Source organism: Nomascus leucogenys, unplaced genomic scaffold (genome assembly GCF_006542625.1).
Source record: "Nomascus leucogenys isolate Asia unplaced genomic scaffold, Asia_NLE_v1 Super-Scaffold_285, whole genome shotgun sequence".
Lineage (NCBI taxonomy): Eukaryota > Metazoa > Chordata > Mammalia > Primates > Hylobatidae > Nomascus > Nomascus leucogenys.
The window spans coordinates 3,104,590-3,125,311 of NW_022095770.1; the positions used below are offsets into that span (position 1 = coordinate 3,104,590).

Below are 20,722 nucleotides of genomic sequence, written 5' to 3' on the forward strand. Positions count from 1 at the left end.
ACACATTTATGGCCTCATAGGGGCTCCTCATCTCTCTGGGCTTCTGTTTCACAACTTGGGCTGACCTGAGTTGTGACCATGACCCTGTGGGGGAATTAGGGAGTCCTCCTTCCCTCCCTCCCAAATCAAGACTCATGCAAAACATTGGCAAGGGAGCCAAGTTTATAGTCTAAATTTATTATCTCCAAGTCACAATGCTGATCACAAATGGGCACCCTTTAAAACAGTAACAAAAAACACCACCACACATGGAAAAATCCTTGCAACTAAACACAGTGGACCAACAGAGACAACTCTCACAGTGTCTTAAGGTCTAGGAATCTGGGCATGCTGCCCACAGGCTTGAGGAGACATCTTCAGGTTTAAGGCAAAGGGAACAGCCTACAAAAGGCACAACCACTAGCTACCCCTGGAAGAATCTCTTAGTTATTTCCTCCTTGGGGGTTACAGATTAAGTGCCTCTCCCCACCTCCATCCCACACCTGTGACTCAGAGTGATTAGGCCAGCTGCTAGATGGAAGGAATAAAAACAGTGACATTACCAGGGAGAGACACAGCCACCACCTTCGCCCTCAGGTTCTGCAGAAGGACAGGGACAGTGGCCAGGTTACCCCTGGCAGACATAAGTACTGCAGTAACAGGAATCTCTTCCACAGAGGCAGCAGAGAAGTGGTTTAGTGCCATGGATAGGGAGGAAAGATAGGAGCCCTTGCCCAGAAGGTGACTGGCTTCCTTAGGCCTTAAGCCCAGGAGTTTTTATCTTCTGTTTGCAAGGACAAAAATAGAATTCAGGGAAAATAAGGTAGTAACATCCAAAACACTTGTAGCAGGAAAGATGTGGAGAAGAGCAATTGCAAAGGACAGGGTAGACTGCTTGCTGGATAATATTTGCCTTTAAAGAGATGCATTGGTCCACAGCAACTGGAAAGGGGGTGTAGCAAGAAGAATGGAAAGAAGAGAAGCAAGGCCCTCTAATTCCACTTACCTCAAAAGACTGAGCCCTGAGGACTATGTGAATACACACCCCTAAAAGCAAAGGCTCTCACTCCACCATCCCTTTCTCACAAAAGCATCTGGTTTGCCATCTCTCCCCACAGTAGGGTATTTGCCCTCAGCAGAGAACAGAAGCCCATCATAGTACAGGTATTGATGGATGCTCAGACTCCTAAAAACCTAAGTCAAAGAGAAGGGCTCCTACCCACCTACTCTGAGCTTTTCTGCACAATGGGACCCTCTGTGCAGACAGCCATGCTTCCACAGGGTTAGAGTTAAGGGAATACAAGTATACAAGAGGATAACAAAATGCCAACTAAAAGTGAAAGGCCAGATCTTTTTAGACTTGGTGGGGAAGGCTGGCTGATATATTCTCCATTATCTGGGATGCAGGGAAGAGTCAAAAGGGAATCCAGAGAGGCTAGAAAACCAGAAGAATGGACTTGTTTCATTTAAAGGCAGGGAGAGAGAGAGCAAGAAACAGAAACAAAGAAAAAAAATTAAAATAATATTAAGGATAAGAAGCCAGGCTTTAAAAATGAACATCTTAGAAAACAAAACAAACAGGAAGGAGCTTCCTTGGGAACAGAAGACACCTCAATTTCCCAGAAGAAGTGAAGAACAGCAGAAGACATGGGCTTCTGGATCTAGACTCAGAAGCTTGGGGCTGTCTGGCTCTCTCTGCTCCCCCGAACACAGCCAACTCAAGTGAAGAGTGAAGATGGGACGAGGTCCACTTGTTTCTCCCTCTCTCCAGAGCCTGTCCTCAGAGGAAGGCAGAGGGTCCTCCTCTTTCAGCTGTTTGCTGGTAGGAGCCACACCCTATATCTTTGAAGCCCTTCTGGTAGTAGATAGCCAGCTGTATTTCTCTTCTGAGTTCTCACCTCTGCTGTTCTGACACGGGTTGGAAAAAGGGAAGAACCACCAAAGTGTTAGTGGGCCTTCTGGGCATTTACAAGCTGTTTTCAAAAAGCCACATTTCTAAATAATGTGTTTTAAGTAATGTCCTTAAACAAAAGCAACAAAACCCCCAGTCTTTCTCCTCTATGATCTTTCGAACTGTTTTTTTCTGCTGGTAACATCTCAAATTTAGATTTCCCTTTTCCTTGACTGCCTTCCTGTATTTTTTCCTTGTAGCTTCCCAACTGAAAATTGTCATGTTAACAATCGTTTCTACTTCAACCTTGCCTGATACACTTGCCAAACAAACTGGCAAATTTCAGGACTCCTTTAAGCCTCCTGAGATATCCCATGATTATTATAACTTAAAGCATTAATTAGAGGCTGGGTGGGGTGGCTCATGCCTGTAATCCCAACACTTTGGAAGGCCAAGGCAGGTGGATCACCTGAGGTCAGGAGTTCAAGACCACCCTGGCCAATATGGTGAAACCCCATTCCCACTAAAAATACAAAAATTAGCCAGGTGTGGTGGTGCGTGCCTGTAATCCTAGCTACTTAGGAGGCTGAGGCAAGAGAATCACTTGAACTCAGGAGATGGAGGTTTCAGTGAGCCGAGATTGTGCCACTGCACTCCAGTCTGGGTAACAGACTGAGACTCCGTCTCAAAAAAAAAAAAAAAAAAAAAAAAAGCATTAATTAGGTGATTTTTGTTTGTTAAGCAAGTGTGAGCATTCACAGTAAGTTGTGCACTTACTTTTATATGATGTTAAGATTTAAAATATTCAGAAACTCGTATTAACTGGAACCCCTGCTTACAACCTGAAATAATAAAGTTAGAATTTATTATCAGGTCATAACAAAAAGACTGCTTTCCAGAGAAACACACCCAGAAAATGAGGGAAATCCTCTGGGGAGGAAAGCCCACTGACGGAGCATGTGCATTAAGTATAGGAAGGAACTCTCATACCTCAGGTGGAGGGGGCTTGATGGTGACTGGCTGGGGAGTCCTCCGGGGTGGGGAGGGCTTTGGTTGCACCTGCTGCTGGGCGGGGTTATAGTAGGTCACTCCTCCATATACCTGTGATGGGGCCTGGGACCCCACAAGCCAGGAGAAGAAAAAGTTAGGAATGAATTCATCCAACCTATGATGAACAGGAAATATTATTCAGCCACAATTGGGGAATTTATAATTTTAAAAATATCTAATCTGCCCATCCTTCAAAATAAAGTGACTATTCATTTTTGCCTTAATTCGTCATTATTATGCTCTGGTTTTTATTTCTTCAAAGTACTGCCCAGCTTTCTCTAATTCCTACCATCAGCTGACAAATGGAAAAGGCTGAGTTCAGTAGCGACACTACAGATACTTATTATGTCAACGTGGTGGAAGTTAAGCAGGACAGAGGTAGGGGTGATAAGGAGTAGAATACAGCTTCTTTATGCAATAGAGTAAAAAGCAGGTATTGCCACCTATGATGTACCACAACACAGGAAAGAAACACCATTAAAGAAACTGAACGCTGGGTGCGGTGGCTTATGCCTGTAATCCCAGCACTTTCAGAGGCCAAGGCAGGTGGATAGGTTGAGGTCAGGAGTTTGAGACCAGCTTGGCCAACATGGTGAACCCCATCTCTACTAGAAATACAAAAACTAGCCGGGCGTGGTGGCAGGCGCTGTAATCCCAGCTACTCGGGAGGCTGAGGCAGGAGAATCGCTTGAACCCAAGAGGTGGAGGTTACAGTGAACCAAGATCACGCCACTGCACTCCAAGCCTGGGCAACAGAGAAAAAAACTGAAAAGAATAAAGATGATGGGCATTACATAAGCTGCATTTCCAGCTCCTGACCACTAAGAGGCGTCTTGGTGTCACATACAAATCAGTGGCACTGAAATGTTCTCTCAAATTCCTTTAGCATTCTCCCCATACCACATTCCTGTCTGAATTAAAGAATGTGTATCTAGAAAAACATGATCAGTAGCCATCTCACCTGTGTATTAGGATATAGATGCGGCGGTGGGGGAGGCAGTGGCCCTGGAGCATAAGGGTAACTGGGATTACCAAAGTTCATGACGCCTGGAGCAGAAAAGTAAGTAGGAGCAAGCAACTGCTGAGGTGGTGGCTGTCCTGGAGACATGGACACTGGTGGGGGATAGAGGCCTGGATTGGGCAGAGGAGCTGGTGTCTGGTGGGGATGTAAACCTGGATAAGGAGAAGAAAAAAACTGAAAAATAAAGTAACATCATTTTCACAGGATGGCCTGGCTGGACTGCTCAGTATAATCAGGCTCAGAATGGAAGTCCTCAGGATGGACACAAGAGGAATTTGTTGCCCAAGCAGCCAGGATGGCCAGACTCCCAGGCTAGCAGCACAAAGCTCAGGAGGATGGGTTTTGTGGCGCTCCCAACAGATATCCTCAGGTACTGGAAGCATATAAGCAGAGACACAAAGCTTACCTGGGTGGGGAAGGTGCATTTCTGGCTGCACAAGCATGCCCTGTGGAGGCAGCGGGGCAGAGCTGTCACCATGGGTATAGATTGGTCCCTGGAACTGCACTGTAAGATATCACATTGGGACTCTCATAAACCCTTACTCTTCACATCACATGGACAAGTCTCCTTGTTCCCCAAGCCCTTTAAAAGATGTTCTCAATATTCCATGCGAAGAAAACAGAAACCAGATAATGTGTGATAACCACTATAAGAGGTCAGAAGAGAAATTCAGGAGCCAGGTATCTTACTGGTATCTTACTTCACTTCACCCTGCCAAGAAAAGTACCCCAACAGTAAGAAAAAACTCACGTGGATCATAGTAATGTCCCTCCATGATACTGATATGCACTGGAGGGGCGGGGGGCTCTGGCACAGGTCTTTGCCGCTGGGATGAATAGCGTTTGGCTCGACCACTCTGGACACCCTGAGACAAAGAAAGAGGCCTAAACAATAAGAATTCTAGAGGGCTCTCATATTAAGTCCTACCTTCCTTTAGGTGTTGAAAAACACTTGGTACATTGCAGGTGTTTAATGGGTATTTGCAAAGTGAGCCGAAAAATAATGAAAGATATCAAGATTTGAACCTAAACCTTCTACCTTACATTTCTGAGATCCAAATTAAAAGAAACATGGATAATCAATGGAAAAACTGACTTTATCTTGGCTGGGCGTGGTGGTTCATGCCTGTAATCCCAACACTTTGGGAGGCCAAGGTGGGTGGATCACAAGGTCAGGGGAGTCAGGACCAGCCTGGCCAACATGGTGAAACCCTGTCTTTACTAAAAACACAAAAATTAGCTGGGCATGATGGCACGTGCCTGTAATGCCAGCTACTCGGGAGGCTGAGGCAGAATTGCTTGAACTGGGACCCGGGAGGCAGAGCTTGCAGTGAGCCGCGATCCTGTCACTGCACTCTAGCCTGAGCAACGCAGCGAGACTCTGTCTCAAAAAAAAAAAAAGAAAGAAAGAAAAGAAAAAAAAAAAACACCTTATCTTGGTTTAAACAATGAACAAGCTGTGTAACAGGCAGCTCCCTCCCCCATCTACCCCTTTCCCCTGCTGTACCATTTCTTCCATCCGGTTAAACTGAGGTGGAGGTCCTGCTCCCATGTGTATATGGTTGGGCATACCTGTAATACACCAAAAAAGTCACTTCTGCAGATCAGACATATGTGAGTGGGACTCAAAGATACTATCAAGAAACAAGTTTAAGTGTCAACATAAGGAATGCCTTTTTTCTTTTAACTAATAAAATTCTCTATAAACTATCTCTGCCTTTCTGTCAACACCAGCATTTAGAAATTTGTCCCCACTGTCTGCCATCTTAATATAGCAACAAAGCCCTTGAACATGAAAAATAAAATGACTTCAGTGAAGAAAATCAAGTTCAAATTTTTCCTATCAAATTGTTCCCTGCTTAGAATCCCTGGGAGATTATAATTAGCACATTACATTATCCAACATATTGAAAAATCTCAGCCCAAGAGTTTCTGAGCAACAGCTGGACAAGGGAGGGATGCTTTGTAAATCTACTTGATTATATCCCATTCACAGGGGTCTGGGTTGGAAGTTTGAGAGGAGATTCTCCTCTGGCTAAAATGACTCAAGACAAAAAGGAATGTTCTAGAGACTGTCCTCCAATAGTAAGAAGGGTGCTGCAACTCCAAATGAGGAGTTCCAATATTTAAGTTAGATTTCAGACTAAGGGAAGACCCTTCGATCTATCTGGTTGGAGAAAGACAAACCAGAATAGGCAAAATGGGTAATAGGTAGGTCTTACTCTCTAAAACTATGCTGCCCAATATGACATCCACTAACCAAATGTGGACACTTAAGTTTCAATTAACTAAAAGTTCAATTCCGGCTGGATGCAGTGGCTCATGCTTATAATCCCAGCACTCTGGGTGGCAGAGGTAGGACTGCTTGCACCCAGGAGTTCAAGACCAGCCTGGAAAACACAGTGAGAGCCCCGTCTTTTCAAAAAATAAAAAAATAAAAAAAAATCAGCCAGGTGTAATGATGCGTGCTTGTGATCCTAGCTACTGAGGAGGCTGAGATGGGAGGATTGCTTGAGCCCTGGAGGCGGAGGCTGCAATGAGCCAAGGTCACGCTACTGCACTCCAGGCTCCAGCCTGGGTGACAAAGTGGGACCCATCTTAAAAAAAAAACAAAACAAAACAAAACAAAAAAATCTATATAAACAATAACAACAACAACAAAAACACAAAAGTACAATCATTACGTAAAGTTCTATTGGGCAATCTGTCTCTAGAAGATTAAGGAAGTAAGGGAGGCTTGCCTTTCAAAGATATTAGAGAAGATCTTGATCAAAATTCAACTGAATAAATTTCTGCCTTCAAATATTTAACCATTAGCTCAAATAATAACGTTGTCTTCTACCTTTTGTGGAAAAGGATCCTGTACTCAGGAGGCTCAATGATGACTGGGCAGGTGCAGTGTCTTCCACCTGTAATCCCAGCATTTTAGGAGGATCACTTGAGCCCAGGAGTTCAAGATCAGCCTAGGCAACACAGCAAGACCTGTCACTACAAAAAACTGTTTAAAAATCAGCTGGGGCCGGGCGCAGTGGCTCGCGCCTGTGATCCCAGCACTTTGGGAGGCCAAGGTGGGTGGATCACTTAAGGTCAGGAGTTTGAGACCATACTGGCCAACATAATGAAACCCCATCTCTATGAAAAATACAAAAATTAGTCAGGTGTGGGCCAGGCACAGTGGCTCACGCCTGTAATTCCAGCACTTTGGGAGGCCAAGGTGGGCGGATCACGAGGTCAGGAGATCAAGACCATCCTGGCTAACACGGCGAAACCCTGTCTCTACTAAAAATACAAAAAAAAAAAATTAGCTGGGCATGGTGGTGGGCGCCTGTAGTCCCAGCTACTCAGGACGCTGAGGCAGGAGAATGGCATGAACCCAGGAGGCGGAGCTTGCAGTGAGTTGAGATCACACCACTGCACTCCAACCTGGGCAACAGAGCAAGACTCTGTCTCAAAAAAAAAAAAAAAAAATTAGCCAGGTGTGGCGGTGAGAGCCTGTAATCTCACTTACTCAGGAGGCTGAGGCAGGAGAATTGTTTGAGCCCTGGAGGCAGAGGTTGTAGTGAGCCGAGATCATGCCATTGCACTCCAGCCTGGGCAACAGAGCAAGACTCTGTCACAAAAAAAAAAAAAAAAAAGGCCAGGCACGGTGGCTGTGGCTCACGCCTGTAATCCCAGCACTTTGGGAAGCCAAGGTGGGCGGATCTTGAGGTCAAGAGATCGAGACCATCCTGGCAAACATGGTGAAACCCCGTCTCTGCTAAAAGTACAAAAATTAGCCCAGCGTGGTGGTGCACACCTATACTCCCAGCTACTTGGGAGGCTGAGGCAGGAGAATCACTTGAACCCGGAGGTGGAGATTACAGTGAGCCGAGATTGCGCCACTGCATCTAGCTTAGGCAACAGAGCAAGACTCCATCTCAAAACAAATAAATAAATAAATAATACAAAAAAAAAAATTAGCTGGGCATGGTGGTGTGCGCCTGTAACCCCAGCTACTCAGGAGGCTGAGGCAGGAGAATCACTTGAACCTGGGAGGCGAAGGTTGCAGTGAGTCAAAATCACACCACTGCACTCCAGCCTGGGCGAAAGAGTGAGACTCTGTCTCAAAAAAAAAAAAGAAAAAGTAGACATTTGTCAGACACCACATTCCCGAGACAGAAGTCCCATGCCCCTAAACCTGATGATGGAAAGGGGAAAAAGCTAGCCACCAATTCTATGATACCTACCTCGAAGTTCCCGTGGTTGCAGGAAAGAAGGCTGCCCCGGACTCCAATTCTGTTCTGCTATATTTAGTTGTGCCACATCTTGCTCAAGTCCACTTGTAGTAGATTCCACTGGAGCTTCCCAGTTCCCAGTCTTAGTAGGTGGAGTTGGGGTGGTTTCTGGGACTGCAGGTGCTGGAATCAGTCCTTCAGGAGGAGGCGGCACCTCCTCTGCAAGCTTGACTGCATCTCCAACTTTGGTTCGGGTTCTTCTTGCCCGGGAATAGGATTTCTTCTCAATGGGCCTGTCAGGGGGTGGTGGTGCAGTATCAGGAGCAGCAGCTGGTGTCTCTGAGGCTGCCTCTTCCTTCTCAGGACTGCCAAGCACTGGAGCATCTGCTTCTGGAGATGGATCCCTCACAGGAGTCTGCTCTAAGCGCCGTGACCGGTAACTAATCTCATGCTTAACAGTCTCACCAGACCGGCCACCATGTTGCCCACCAGCTTCCACAGGCCTAAAACCAGCACGACCTTCCTTGAAGCCCCCGGATCGAGAATAATTCCTGGGTGCAGACATACGGCCAGTACCTGCAGCATTCCTGTTAATAAATGTCCTTGGTGGTAGGGTGCCCCCAAGACCCTGGTGGCGATGAGACTTGTTTAGCCGCTCACCGTTCCAGTTTGGATCTCTTTGTGGAGAACTCCCATATCTACAAAAAATGGAATGAAGAAACTGTTAAGAAATTAACAAAAGGAGGCTAGGCACGGTGGCTCAGGCCTGTAATCCCAGCACTTTGGGAGATCGAGACGGGCAGATCACTTGAGGCCAGGAGTTCGAGACCAGCCTGCCAACATAGTGAAACCCCATTTCTACTAAAAATACAAAAATTAGCCGATCGTGATAGTACATGCCTGTAATCCCAGCTACTCAGGAGGCTGAAGCAGGAGAATCACTTGAACCCAAGAGGTGAAGGTTGCAGTGAGCCAAGAACATGCCATTGCAACTCCAGCCTAGGCAACACAGTGAGACTCTGTCTTAAATAAATAAATAAATAAAAAGAAAAGAAAAGAGAGTTCTTTCTAAAACATATCAATAGTCTACACTCTATTTTTTTTTTCCTTTTTTTCTTTTTTTTTTTTGGAGACAGGGTCTCACTATGTTCCCCAGGCTGGTCTTGAACTCCTGGCCTCAAGCAATCCTCCTGCCTCAGCCTCCCAAAGTGCTGGGATTCCAGGTGTAAGCCACCATAAGCCGCCATGCCCAGCCCAGTCTACGTTCTAAAATGTCCTCACCGGGGTTTCCGGATTCTTCGGGGTTTGATGTCATCAGGATTGTGAGCTGAGCGAATGTCATAACCATAAAGAGCAATGAGCTCCTGTCGGGACTTTGGGGCCTGCTCATCTTCCCGGAACTTGTCATGCTCCCAGCGACCCTCATCCTTCCACAGCTTTCGCTGACGCCCCTTGGGTCTGGATAATATGAAAGAAAAGTGTCTTGGGTCAGCAGAATTCTCCAAGTAGAGATGTTCTTGAACAAAACGGGTCAGGCAGGCAGGGGGACAACAGGAACTTTACGTAGTCTCCTCATTATCCCAAAGAGATTATAAAACACAGGCCTCCCCAAAGCAAGCGTGAATCACAGAACCTCAGGGCCTGCTGGGCTCAAATACAACAGACATAGAAATGAGAAAAATACTTCATTTCATGCCATTCAGTACCTTTGAAACATCTCCTTTCTCCTAAAAGGCAGCCTATGCAAGTATTTCACTTCTCAGAAGCCTTACGCCTCAGATTAAGAAAAGCAAAAGTATAATAATTAAGAGAAGACGAGTTCTGGAAACAAACTGCCCTAGGTCTGTATCTTAGCTGCCTCACCAAGAGTTACCAAATATTCTAAGCCTACTTTCCTCATTTGTAAGATAAGGATAAGCATAATACTTATCTTAAAATGCTATAATAAATGAAATACAGGCAAAGCAAAGTACCTGGCCTACATGTCTAAAATACATGTTAGCAGCAGCAGCAAGTGGCTTTTACCTGACTTCCTCCTCCTGAGTTTGCCCTCGAAGATCATGCTCAAAGAATAGCCCTTTCCGAGGTATGTATGCTGGATTCTTCCGATCTTCATCATCATCCAAATGCTTAGGGCCCTTTTTACCCACTTTGTTCTCCACAGGCTCTGTGCTCTCCTAGAGGACAGATAAAGGGATCCTTACTCTTCCAAGCCTCAAGAATCCCTATTCCAGCCTCTAAAATGGAGGACTGTGGAATGTACTGACCTGTCCGTCCCCACTTTGCCTCTCTCCAGTCACAGTGCTTTTGGTGTCAGGCTTTTCTTCTCCCTTCTCTTCTTTTGTTGAAGAATTAACAGCATCATTAGCTTCTGATTTCAGCTCTACTTTGGAGTTTTCCTCTTCACTGTATTCACCTTCTTCACCCTGAAAAAAGTTTCCCTGTCAGATGCAGATAAAATCTGAACAGTGCATTTTAATTCCCACCCCTGCCCCCAACCCCAAAACGGAGTCTCTGTCACCCAGGCTGGAATGCAGTGGCGCAATCTCGGCTCACTGTAACCTCTGCCTCCAGGGGTCAAGCAATTCTCCTGCCTCAGCCTCCTAAGTAGCTGGGATTATAGGCGCCCACCACCACGCCTGGCTAATTTTTGTATGTTTAGTAGAGACCAGGTTTCACCATGTTGGCCAGGCTGGTCTTGAACTCCTGACTTCGTGATCTGCCCGCCTTGGCCTCCCAAAGTGCTGGGTTTATAGGCGTGAGCTGCATTTCAATTTTCTACTCTTTAGGAATACACTTATCGATAAATTTTTAGTACAACATAGAACTGAAAAGCAAACAAATCGATGTTCTTACCCATATTTCTACAAGATAAAGATACTATTTTGGCCGGGCACAGTGGCTCACGCCTGTAATCCCAACACTTTGGGAGGCCGAGGCAGGTAGATCACCTGCGGTCAGGAGTGCGAGACCAACCTGGCCAGCATGGCAAAACCCCATCTCTACTAGAAATACAAGAATTAGCTGCACGTGGTGGCAGGCACCTGTAATCCCAGCTACTCGGGAGGCTGAGGCAGGAAGATCGTTTGAACCAGGGAGGCAGAGGTTGCAGTCAGCACAGACTGCGCCACTGCACTTCAGCCTGGGCGACAGGGCAAGGCTCGGTCGCAAAAAATAGTAATAATTGAAAAAAAAGACGCTATTTTAAAAATATCACATTAAAAAAAAATACACACATACATACATATATATCCACGTAGGTTTTCCTGGAACACATGCAAGAATTATTCAAAGTGGCAGGCTGGGCGCAGTGGCTTACACCTGTAATCCCAGCACTCTGGGAGGCCGAGGCAGGCGGATCACTTGAGGTTAGGAGTTCGAGACCAGCCTGGCCAACACGGTGAAACCCTGTCTCTACTAAAAATACAAAAATTAGCCAGGAGGCGGAGGTTGCAGTGAGCCAAGATTGTGCCACTGCACTCCAGCCTGGGTGACAAGAGCAAAACTCCATCTCAAAAAAAAAACAAAAAAACCCACAAAAAACAGCAGCAGCCTCTAATGGGCCCAGAGGATAAGAATGGAAGGGAGACTTACTATACAATACCTAACATATAAGAGGAGCTTAATCTTCCTTGATAATTTCTCTCTCCATGAATTATCTTTTTTTTTTTTTTCTGTTTTGAGACAGGGTCTTGCTCTGTTGCCCAGGAGTGCAGTGGCACAACCATGGCTTACTGCAATCTCAATCTCCTGGGCTCAAGTGATCCTCCCACCTCAGCCTCCCAAGTAGCTGCAACTACAGGCACATGCCACCACACCTGGCTGATTTTTTTTTATTTTTAGTAGAGATGAGGTCTCGCTATGTTGCCTAGGCAGTTCTCAAACTCCTGAGCTCAAGCAATCCTCCTCCCTTGGCCTCCCAAAGGGCTGGGATTACAGGCATGAACACTGTACATGGCCCATGAACTGTCTCTTAAACATGCAGTGCCTAATAACTATATTTTGACGTAAGTTGTGAACTCTGCCATCTCAAAATGACTTAGAGCAGAAATTCCCAACATTTTTGATTATGTGGACCCCTTTTTAGGATCTAAAAATTTTCATGGATCCCCATGAGATATTCACTGAGAAAACATACAATGACAAACAACTGCTAGGCTGGATGTAGTGGTTCACACCTGTAATCCCAACACTCTGGGAGGCCGAGGTAGGTGGATCACTCGAGGTCAGGAGTTTGAGACCAGCCTGGCCAACATGGTGAAACCCTGTCTCTACTAAAAATACAAAAATCAGCCAGACATGGTGGCATGAATCTGTAATCCCAGCTATTTGGGAGGCTGAGGCAAGAGAATTGCTTAAACCCAGGAGGTGGAGGTTGCAGTGAGCCAAGATTGTACCACTGATACCAGCCTGGGCGAAAGAGTGAGACCCTGTCAAAAAAAAAAAAAAAAAAAAAAAATTCGCTAGGAATGGTGGCGTGTGCCTGTAGTCCCAGCAACTTGGGAGGCTGAGGTGTGAGATCATTTCAGCCCAGGAGGTAGAGGTTGCAGTGAGCCATAATTGTGCCACTGCACTCCAGTCTTAGCAACACAGCGAGATCCTGTCTCAAAAAAAAAACAAAAAGAAAAAACCCCAACAAACTGATGCGTGTGTGCCTGTAGTCCCAGATACTCAGGAGGCTGAGGCAGGAGAATCACTTTAACCTGGGAGGCAGAGGTTGCAGTGAACCGAGATCGCAACCACTGCACTCCAGCCTGGGCAACAGAGACTGTCTCAAAAACAAACAAAAAACAACAAACTGTTATACATTCAATAACACTTTAAGTTTACATTTTGTTAATTTATATATATTCAAAAATAGTAGTACATAAGGGGGGAGATGTATATTTTAGTCTATAGATAATGAGAACTGAATGAGTAGATGTGCAAACTCTTTTTTGAGACGGTCTCACTCTGTCGCCCAGGCTGGAGTGCAGTGGCGTGATCTCAACTGACTGTAGCCTTGACTTCCTGGGCTCAAGTAATCCTCCCACCTCAGCCCCCACAAGTAGCTGGGACTACAGATGTACACCACTATGCCCAACTAATTTTTGTATTTTTTGTAGAGACAGAGTTTCACCACATTACCCAGGCTGGTCTGAAACTTCTGAGCTCAAGCGAACCTCCTGCCTCAGCCTCCCAGTGCTAGGATTACAGGCATGAGCCACTGTGCCCAACCAGATGTGCAAACTCTTGATAATGACTCCATGATTTCCCAATGCACTTATCCTCAAGTTGGAAAATAGTAGTTTACTTTTTTTTATGCCTATGAGTACTAGTTTTCTGCAGCAGAAAATTCCTGCAGCCAGAAACTATCCAGAATCACATAATTACAAAAATTTGACCTAAAAAACCTTAAACGACAACTTGTACAACCATCGCATTTCAGAAATGAAAAAAATTAGTCCAAGTGCTCTCTCTCTTTCTCCTTTTTACTATCTCCTTCCCTCTTTTACCACATCAAGATTGGCTAACACTGTTCATGACAGAGAAAGTGCTGGGTCTACACACAAAGGATCATTAGGCCATCAGAAAGGGCCAGGAAATGGACGTGTGGCTAGTTCTAGGTAGGAAAAGGCAGCAGCTAAGGCTCATGATAAGGGAACTGGCTTCAGAATAGGGTTACTCTCCTCTTCTTGTCCTCCCCAGATTTGTACCTAAGGAGGCAGAGCTATGGCTAGGGAGGCCTACGAGAACACAGAGAAATGGGTTCAAGGAAAGGTGGTCTAGTCCTCATTGGTGGGTTACATCTGAAACCTGGTAGATGTATGTACACTGGTCTCTCACTCTCCTACTGGGTCTGATACTTGACCTGAACCAGACTGCCCTGTCACTCAAGACCCAGGCTGGCCCCAATAATCTGGTCAAAGAGGCTCAATGTGAGATTCCTGAATTCCTGATTGAGAAACTCTCAAACTCTAAGTTTCTGCCATCTCTTCAAATAGAGCTGAGTCAGCCTGATTGGCCCAGACAAGCCAATTAATCCCTCTTCCTCATTTTTCCCTGCTCAGCATCTGGGTGTAGTTGACCCTGGAACAAGGGGTTTGAACTACTCAGGTCCACTTCTACGCAATTTTTTTTCAACAGAAGTTACAGCAAGTGGCTGGGCGCGGTGGCTCACGCTTGTAATCCCAGCACTTTGGGAGGCCGAGGCGGGCGGATCACGAGGTCGGGAGCTCGAGACCACGGTGAAACCCCGTCTCTACTAAAAATACAAAAAAATTAGCCGGGCGTGGTGGCGGGCGCTTGTAGTCCCAGCTACTCGGAGAGGCTGAGGCAGGAGAATGGCATGAACCCGGGAGGCGGAGCTTGCAGTGAGCCGAGATTGCGCCACTGCACTCCAGCCTGGGCGACAGAGCGAGACTCCGTCTCAAAAAAAAAAAAAAAAAAAGAAGTTACAGCAAGTATGACTGCCTCTCCTTCCACTGCCTCTGTCACCCAAGGCAGCAAGATCAACCCCTCCTCTTCTGAAGTCTATTCAACGCAAAGATGAAGACCTTTATGATGATCTACTTCCACTGAATAGGATGTTTCCTTAATAGTGAATGATTTCTTAATAACATTTTCTTTTCTCTAGCTTCATTGTAAGAGTACAGTACATAATACACATAAAATACAAAATACATATTCACTGACTGTTTATGTTATTGGTAAGGCTTCCAGTTGATTTAGTAGTTAAGTTTTGGGGGAGTCAAAAGTTATACTTGGAATTCTTACTGCACAGGAATAGGTGTCCTTTATATTTTATTTATTATTTATTTATTTTGGAGACAGAGTCTCACTCTGTCGCCCAGGCTGGAGTGCAATGGCACGATCTCAGCTCACTGCAACCTCCACCTCCTGGGTTCAAGCAATTCTTATGCCTCAGCCTCCTGAGTAGCAGGGACTACAGGCGTGTGCCACCATTCCCGGCTAATTTTTGTACTTTTAGTAGAGATAGGGTTTCACCATGTTGCCCAGGCTGGTCTCGAAGTCCTGAGCTCAGGCAAGCCGCCCACCTCGGCCTCCTGAGGTGCTGGGATTACAGGCATGAGCCACCACGTCCAGCCCCCTTTTTTTTATTTTTTATTTTTATTTTTTGAGACGGAGTCTCGCTCTGTCGTCCAGGCTGGAGTGTAGTGGTGCGATCTCAGCTCACTGCAAACTCCGCCTCTCAGGTTCAAGCCATTCTCCTGCCTCAGCCTCCTGAGTAGCCGGGACTACAGGCACCCGCCACCACACCCGGCTAATTTTTTGTATTTTTGTATTTTTAGTAGGTTTCACCGTGTTAGCCAGGATGGTCTCGATCTCCTGACCTTGTGATCCACCCGCCTCGGCCTCCCAAAGTGCTGGGATTACAGGCGTGAGCCACCATGCCCGGCCAACCCCCTTTTATTTTTTTTAACAGACGGGGTCTCGCTGTATCACTCAGGGTAGAGTGTAGTGGTGTGATCATGGCTTGCTGCAGCCTCAAACTCCTGGGCTCGAGTCATCCTCCTGCCTCAGCCTCCTGAGTAGCTGGGACTGCAGGCACGTGCCATCATGCCCAGCTAATTTTTGTCCTTTTTTTGTAGAGACAGGGTCTTGCTTTGTTGTCCAGGCTAGTCTCAAACTCTTGGACTCAAGTGATCCTCCTCCCTTGGCCCACTAAAGTGCTTGGATTAGAAGCATGAGTGACTGTACCCAGACAGGATAGGCACTCTTAACTCCCATGTTGTTCAAAGGTCAACTATTTTATTTATTTATTTTTTTTTTTTATTGAAACAGAGTCTCACTCTGTCGCCCCAGCTGGAGTGCAGTGGCTCCATCTCGGCTCACTGCAAGCTCCGCCTCCCGGGTTCATGCCATTCTCCTGCCTCAGCCTCCCAAGTAGCTGGGACTACAGGCGCCTGCCACCATGCCCGGCTAATTTTTTTTTTGTATTTTTAGCAGAGATGGGGTTTCATTGTGTTAGCTAGGATGGTCTTGATCTCCTGACCTCGTGATCTGCCTGTCTCGGCCTCCCAAAATGCTGAGATTACAGGCATGAGCCACCACGCCCGGCCGTTCAAAGGTCAACTATTTTGACCTTGAGTGTTTTGGGTTAGGACTCTCAGAAAGGTAACAGAATAGAGGGAGACTGTTTGACTATACCCACACTATCAGAATCAAGCCTTTACCTATAGCTTTTTAACAACCGAGCACCATTGATTCTTCCCATTTCCCTTATGACATGAAGTTTTTCCTCCTCAAGACTAGGATGGGTAGGTGGCAATCACTCAGTTCTTTCCTTGATCCTATGTTCCTTGAAGATTTTCAAGCAGAAATTACAAACTTGGTGTATGTGACTTTAATTCTCCATCTCCCTACACACACGTACTGACTTAATTCAAATACCTTTAAATAGTATTATCACATGATTAATAAGGAAACCTTGTTTTATGCTCCACCCTCTGATCTGTGGTAGGATGTCAAATAAGGCAACTTTATTTTAAGTGAAAAACTAATTTTGTTTCCAGGGCAGAACAGATACAAATAGCATAGTGCTGAGGAGGCTCCAAATTAGTCAAAGCTTAGTCTAACTGAAGCCAAGGTGCTACCACACGGTCACACTGCTTTGGCAAAGGGATGTCATCAAAACCTTTTTCCAGAAGAGAGAAACTCCCCTACATCACCCACCACTTTTACTTCAGTGTATTCTTTCCAATTCTTACTAGCTCTACCCTGAAGGAACTGCTTCCTTTGAAAAATTCTAATACAGAAATTTTAGCTCATTCTTCTACTTCCCACTTATTTCAGACTAAGAGATGGGGTTAGTATCCTTATTCTCAATGTCTCTTCCAGATCTAACTCCTCAGCCTCATTTTAATAAACCCCGGCTCCTCTGAGGCCACAGGCCTGTCGTTGATGGGAAGACTTTGGCATTGAGGTCAGTCTTCACCTGCACTTCAGCTATCCATTTCCATGGCTGCACTCCAAACCAGTCTTACCTAGAACTGCTACGCTTTATTATAAGTAAAACTGCTCCACTTTCAAAACCTTAAATATAATTAGCTGAGCGTGGTGGCTCATGCTTGTAATCCTAGCCACCTAGGAGGCTGAGGCAGGAGAATCGCTTGAACTCGGGAGACGGAGGTTGCAGTAAGCCAAGATAGCGGCACTGCACTCCAGCCTGGGTGACAGAATGAGACTCCATCTCAAAACAAAACAAAACAAAACAAAATAAAACCTTACGTATAAATACCCCAGTCCTTGACCAAAATCATCACATGCAAAAGAATGAAGCTGGCTGGGCGCGGTGGCTCACGCCTGTAATCCCAGGATTCTGGGAGGCCAAGACGGGTGGATCACGAGGTCAGGAGATCGAGACCATCCTGGCTAACACAGCGCAACCCCGTCTCTACTAAAAATACAAAAAATTAGCTGGGCGTGGTGGTGGGCGCCTGTAGTCCCAGCTACTCGGGAGGCTGAGGCAAGAGAATGGCAAGAACCCGGGAGGCAGAGTTTGCAGTGAGCCTAGATAGCGCCACTGCACTCCAGCCTGGGTGAAAGAGCAAGACTCCATCTCAAAAAAAAAAAAAAAAAAAAAAAAAGAATGAAGTTAGACCCTTACTTTACCCCACATATAAAAACTAACTCAAAATGAATCAAAGACCTAAATTTAAGAGTTGAAACTATAAAACTCTTAGAAGAAAACATAGGAGTAAATACTCATGACTCTCAGTTTGGCAAATGATTCTTAGATAACTAACACCAAAAGCATCTGCAACAAAAGGAAAAACATAAACTAGGCTTCATCAAAACTAAAACCTTTGTGCTTGAAAGAACACTATAAAGAAAGTGAACAATCCACAGAAAGGGAACACGTATTTGCAAATCATATCTGATAAGGCACTTGCATCTAGAATACAGAATATATAGAGAACTCTTACATCTCAATTTATTAAAAAAAAAAGGCCAAGTGCAGTGGCTCACACCCGTAATCCCAGCACTTTGGGAGGCTGAGGTGGGCAGATCACCTGAGGTCAGGAGTTCAAGACCAGCCTGGCTAACATGGCAAAACCTCGTCTCTACTAAAAATACAAAAAATTAGCCAGGCATGGCAGCACACACCTGTAATCCCAGCTACTTGGGGCAAAGATCAAGTGTGGTGGCTGATGCCTACAGTCCCAACTACTGAGGAGGCTGAGACGGGAAGACTGCTTGAGCCCAGGAGTTTGAGACCACTCTGGATAATACAGCAAGACCTTGTCTCTAAAAAAATAAAAACAATAATTAAAAATAAATTTTTAAAAAATGGCCTAGGTATCTGAAGTCATTTCTCCAAGGAAGATACACAAATGGCCAATGAGCACCAAAAAAAAAAACGCTCAGCATCATTAGTCATCAGGGAAATGCAATCAGAATGAGAGAACATCTCATACCTAATAGGACATTTAGAATCAAATCGGCTCACTGCAAGCTCTGCCTCCCAGATTCAAGTGATTCTTATGCCTCAGCCTCCTGTGTAGCTGGGATTACAGGTGTGTGCCACAGTGCCTGGCTAATTTTTGCATTTTTAGCAGAGACGAGGTTTCGCCATGTTAGCAAGGCTGGTCTCGAACTCCTGATCTCAAGTGATCCGTCTGACTCAGCCTCCCAAAGTGCTGGGATTATAGATGTGAGCCACCGTGCCCGGCCAAAAAAAAAAAAAAAGTTTTAGACAGGTCTATGTTGCCCAAGCTGGTCTCGAACTCCTGGGCCCAAGAAATCCTCCTGCCATAGCCTCCTGAGTAGCTGAGAGTACAGGCATGCACCTGGGTAAATAACACAAGTGCTGTTAAAGATATGGAGAAACTGGAACCCTCATACACTGCTGTTAGTCACGCAAAATGGTGCAGCACCTTGGAAACGGTACGGCAGTTCTAGTTCCTCAAATGATTACAGAGTTACCACATGACTCAGCAATTCCATTCCCAGGTACATAGTCAAAGAGAAGTGAAAACATATGTCCCCACAAAAACGTGTACACTAATGTTTGTAGCAGAATTATTCATAATAACCAAAAGATGGAAATAAGCTATGGAAATAACTTGTGTCTGTTGGGTGAATGGAAAAAGAAAATGTGGAACACACAAACAATGGAATCTAATTCTGCCCTAAAAAAAAAATTTTGACATTTGTGACAACAAATGGATGAACCTAGAGGGAACTATGCTAAGTAAAATAAGCTAGACACAGAAAGATAACCACCACATGATCTCAAGTCAAACTCATAGAAACAGAGAGTAGAAAGGGGTTTGTCTGGGGCTTAAGGGTAGGGAAAATGAGATCTTGGTAAAAGGATATAAAATTTCAGTTATTGCCGGGCGCGGTGGCTCACGCTTGTAATCCCAGCACTTTGGGAGGCCGAGGCGGGCAGATCACGAGGTCAGGAGATCGAGACCACGGTGAAACCCCGTCTCTACTAAAAATACAAAAAATTAGCCGGGCGTGGTGGCGGGCTCCTGTAGTCCCAGCTACTTGGAGAGGCTGAGGCAGGAGAATGGCGTGAACCCAGGAGGCGGAGCTTGCAGTGAGCCGGGATTGCGCCACTGCACTCCAGCCTGGGCGACAGAGCGAGACTCCGTCTCAAAAAAAAAAAAAAAAAAAAAAAATTCAGTTATTAAGTTCTGGAGACCTAATGTACAGCATGGTAACCATAGTTAATAATAACGTACTGGTTAGGCATGGTGGCTCACATCTGTAATCCCAGCACTTTGGGAGGCCAAGGTAGGCAGATCACGAGGTCAGGAGTTCGAGACCAGCCTGGGCAACATGGTGAAACCCTGTCTCTACTAAAAATAAAAAAATTAGCCGGGTGTGGTGGTGGGCGTCTGTAATCCCAACTACTCAGGAGGCTGAGGCAGGAGAATTGCTTGAACCTGGGAGGCAGAGATTGCAGTGAGCTGAGACTGTACCACCGCACTCCAGAATGGGCGACAGAGCAAGACTCCGTCTAAAATAATAATAATAACGTACTGTATACTTGGCCAGGCATGGTGGCTCATGCTTGTAATCCTAATACTTTGGGAAGCTGAGGCTGGAGGATTGCTCGAAGCTGAGTTCAAGACCAGCCTGGGCAATATGGCGATTCTTTGCCTCTACAAAAAATTTGATTAAAAATTAGCTGAGCGGCTGGGCACGGTGGCTCACGCCTGTAATCCCAGCACGTTGAGAGGCCGAGCGGGTGGATCACCTGAGGTTGGGAGTTCAAGACCAGCCTGACCAACATGGAGAAACCCCATCTCTACTAAAAATACAAAATTAGCTGGGCTTGGTGGCGCATGACTGTAATCCCAGCTACTTGGGAGGCTTAGGCAGGAGAACCGCTTGAACCCGGGAGGCGGAGGCTGCAGTGAACTGAGATCATGCCACTGCACTCCAGCCTGGGCAACAAGAGCGAAACTCCGTCTCAAAAAAAAATAAAAATAAAAACAAATAAATAAATTAGCTGGGCATGGTAGTGCACGCCTGTAGTCCCAGCTATTGAGGAGGCTGAGGTGGGAGGATCGCTTAAGCCCAGGAGTTTGAGGTTGCAGTGAGCTATAA

The 20,722-nt window shown here is 45.7% G+C and overlaps 1 protein-coding gene across 6 annotated transcripts in view; it reads right to left on the bottom strand.

The window, feature by feature from the left end:
* Positions 1-156: 156 nt before the first annotated feature.
* CASC3 (CASC3 exon junction complex subunit) overlaps positions 157-20,722 on the bottom strand; it is a 32,722-nt gene continuing 12,156 nt past the window's right edge. Inside the window, exons 4-14 of one of the 6 annotated variants that reach the window (XM_030808265.1) lie at positions 10,423-10,581; positions 10,181-10,332; positions 9,437-9,613; positions 8,168-8,853; positions 5,449-5,513; positions 4,693-4,807; positions 4,348-4,446; positions 3,882-4,093; positions 2,861-2,983; positions 2,648-2,712; positions 157-1,882 (exon numbers count right to left, since the gene is read on the bottom strand). In XM_030808265.1, coding sequence (XP_030664125.1) covers positions 2,689-2,712; positions 2,861-2,983; positions 3,882-4,093; positions 4,348-4,446; positions 4,693-4,807; positions 5,449-5,513; positions 8,168-8,853; positions 9,437-9,613; positions 10,181-10,332; positions 10,423-10,581 — 1,812 coding nt within the window. In that variant the 3' untranslated portion in view covers positions 157-1,882; positions 2,648-2,688. Of the gene's footprint in view, positions 1,888-2,647; positions 2,713-2,860; positions 2,984-3,881; positions 4,447-4,692; positions 4,808-5,448; positions 5,514-8,167; positions 8,854-9,436; positions 9,614-10,180; positions 10,333-10,422; positions 10,582-20,722 lie in introns of all 6 variants that reach the window. The other 5 variants (XM_030808264.1, XR_004028995.1, XR_004028994.1 and 2 more) reach the window with 5 other exon arrangements.